Below are 1,069 nucleotides of genomic sequence, written 5' to 3' on the forward strand. Positions count from 1 at the left end.
TGAGATTTCAGATTGTGGCGCAATAGGGATAACGAGATTACACTTGCTGGAGTGCTGGTACTGCTAGTAGTACTGACAACTCTTGTACTGACAGTCCCAGTTTACTTCTGGACTTGTTGTGACAAATGACCGACGTTTTTCGAGGACGAAATTGCCGTTAATCGAGAATATTCAAATCTCTCTATGCCTAAATAAGAGTGTTAGAATGCTTTATAGCTGTGTGCCGCCTCCGAGTGTAAATAGCGCGTCAATGGCGTGGGTCAGATGCTTACGTAAGACGCCAGGCTGTTCCCGGCATCCCGCGTTTGTGCTGATCAGAATGCTGGAAGATACAACGAATCGATGTGACCGGGTCAAAGTCTCACTTTTGTTTGATATCGGATGTTGAGCTGATTCACTACTCGTAAGTTCCTATCGCACATCTGGAAAAAAAAATCTTTTTACCAGACCATCCCACCAAGGCTATGTGCCGTCGAGACCGGTCAGAGCGGCGTGTACCATGCGGCAGATGATGCTCAATGTCTGGACTGTAAGGTCCATGCGCCTGTAGCACTATGCCATTTAAACTAGTCTGTATGATTACGGGCCAACCGGTCTGAGATGCCCTCGAAGCTGAGTCTGGTCCCGTGCGGATGTGGGTACAGTGGGTCTGTTGTGGTAGTCCGCCCAGCTGGCCAAAAACAAACAAACGGCTTGTATTATATAAGTGCACGCGGCCGTGAGTAGTACGGCGCCGTGTTCGACGAGAACAAGTCTATAGACAGGTATGGGTTCACATAAAACAAGCTCGCCTTATCAGGAATATTCTCAGATGTCCAATCCCTGCTTATCTCTTTTCCACACTGTCTTGGCAGATGGCATACACCGACGACACGGTCGGCGGAGATGATCGTAGCATTTGGCCGGCGGTTCCGCGTCGAGCGGCTGACTTGGAACAGCTGGCTAATGCCGTCAACCCGCAGGAAAGGCGTGTACCACTCGACATACAGTAAGGGGTGCGGAAGAATGCCGTACTGGGGCGGCAACTCGAATATGACACGCACGCGTGCAAGTCGGAGGCCTATAGTAC

General features: G+C 50.2%; 1 protein-coding gene across 1 annotated transcript; it reads right to left on the reverse strand.

Annotated features, from left to right (window-relative positions):
- Window positions 1-794: 794 nt before the first annotated feature.
- Window positions 795-1,013, reverse strand: PHACADRAFT_130917 (uncharacterized protein; the record flags this gene model as incomplete). Its single annotated transcript, XM_007401344.1, has 1 exon — window positions 795-1,013. A coding segment is annotated over one exon (219 nt), but the record flags the coding sequence as incomplete, so codon positions are not given.
- Window positions 1,014-1,069: the final 56 nt, after the last annotated feature.

This window comes from Phanerochaete carnosa, assembly GCF_000300595.1.
Source record: "Phanerochaete carnosa HHB-10118-sp unplaced genomic scaffold PHACAscaffold_12, whole genome shotgun sequence".
NCBI lineage: Eukaryota > Fungi > Basidiomycota > Agaricomycetes > Polyporales > Phanerochaetaceae > Phanerochaete > Phanerochaete carnosa.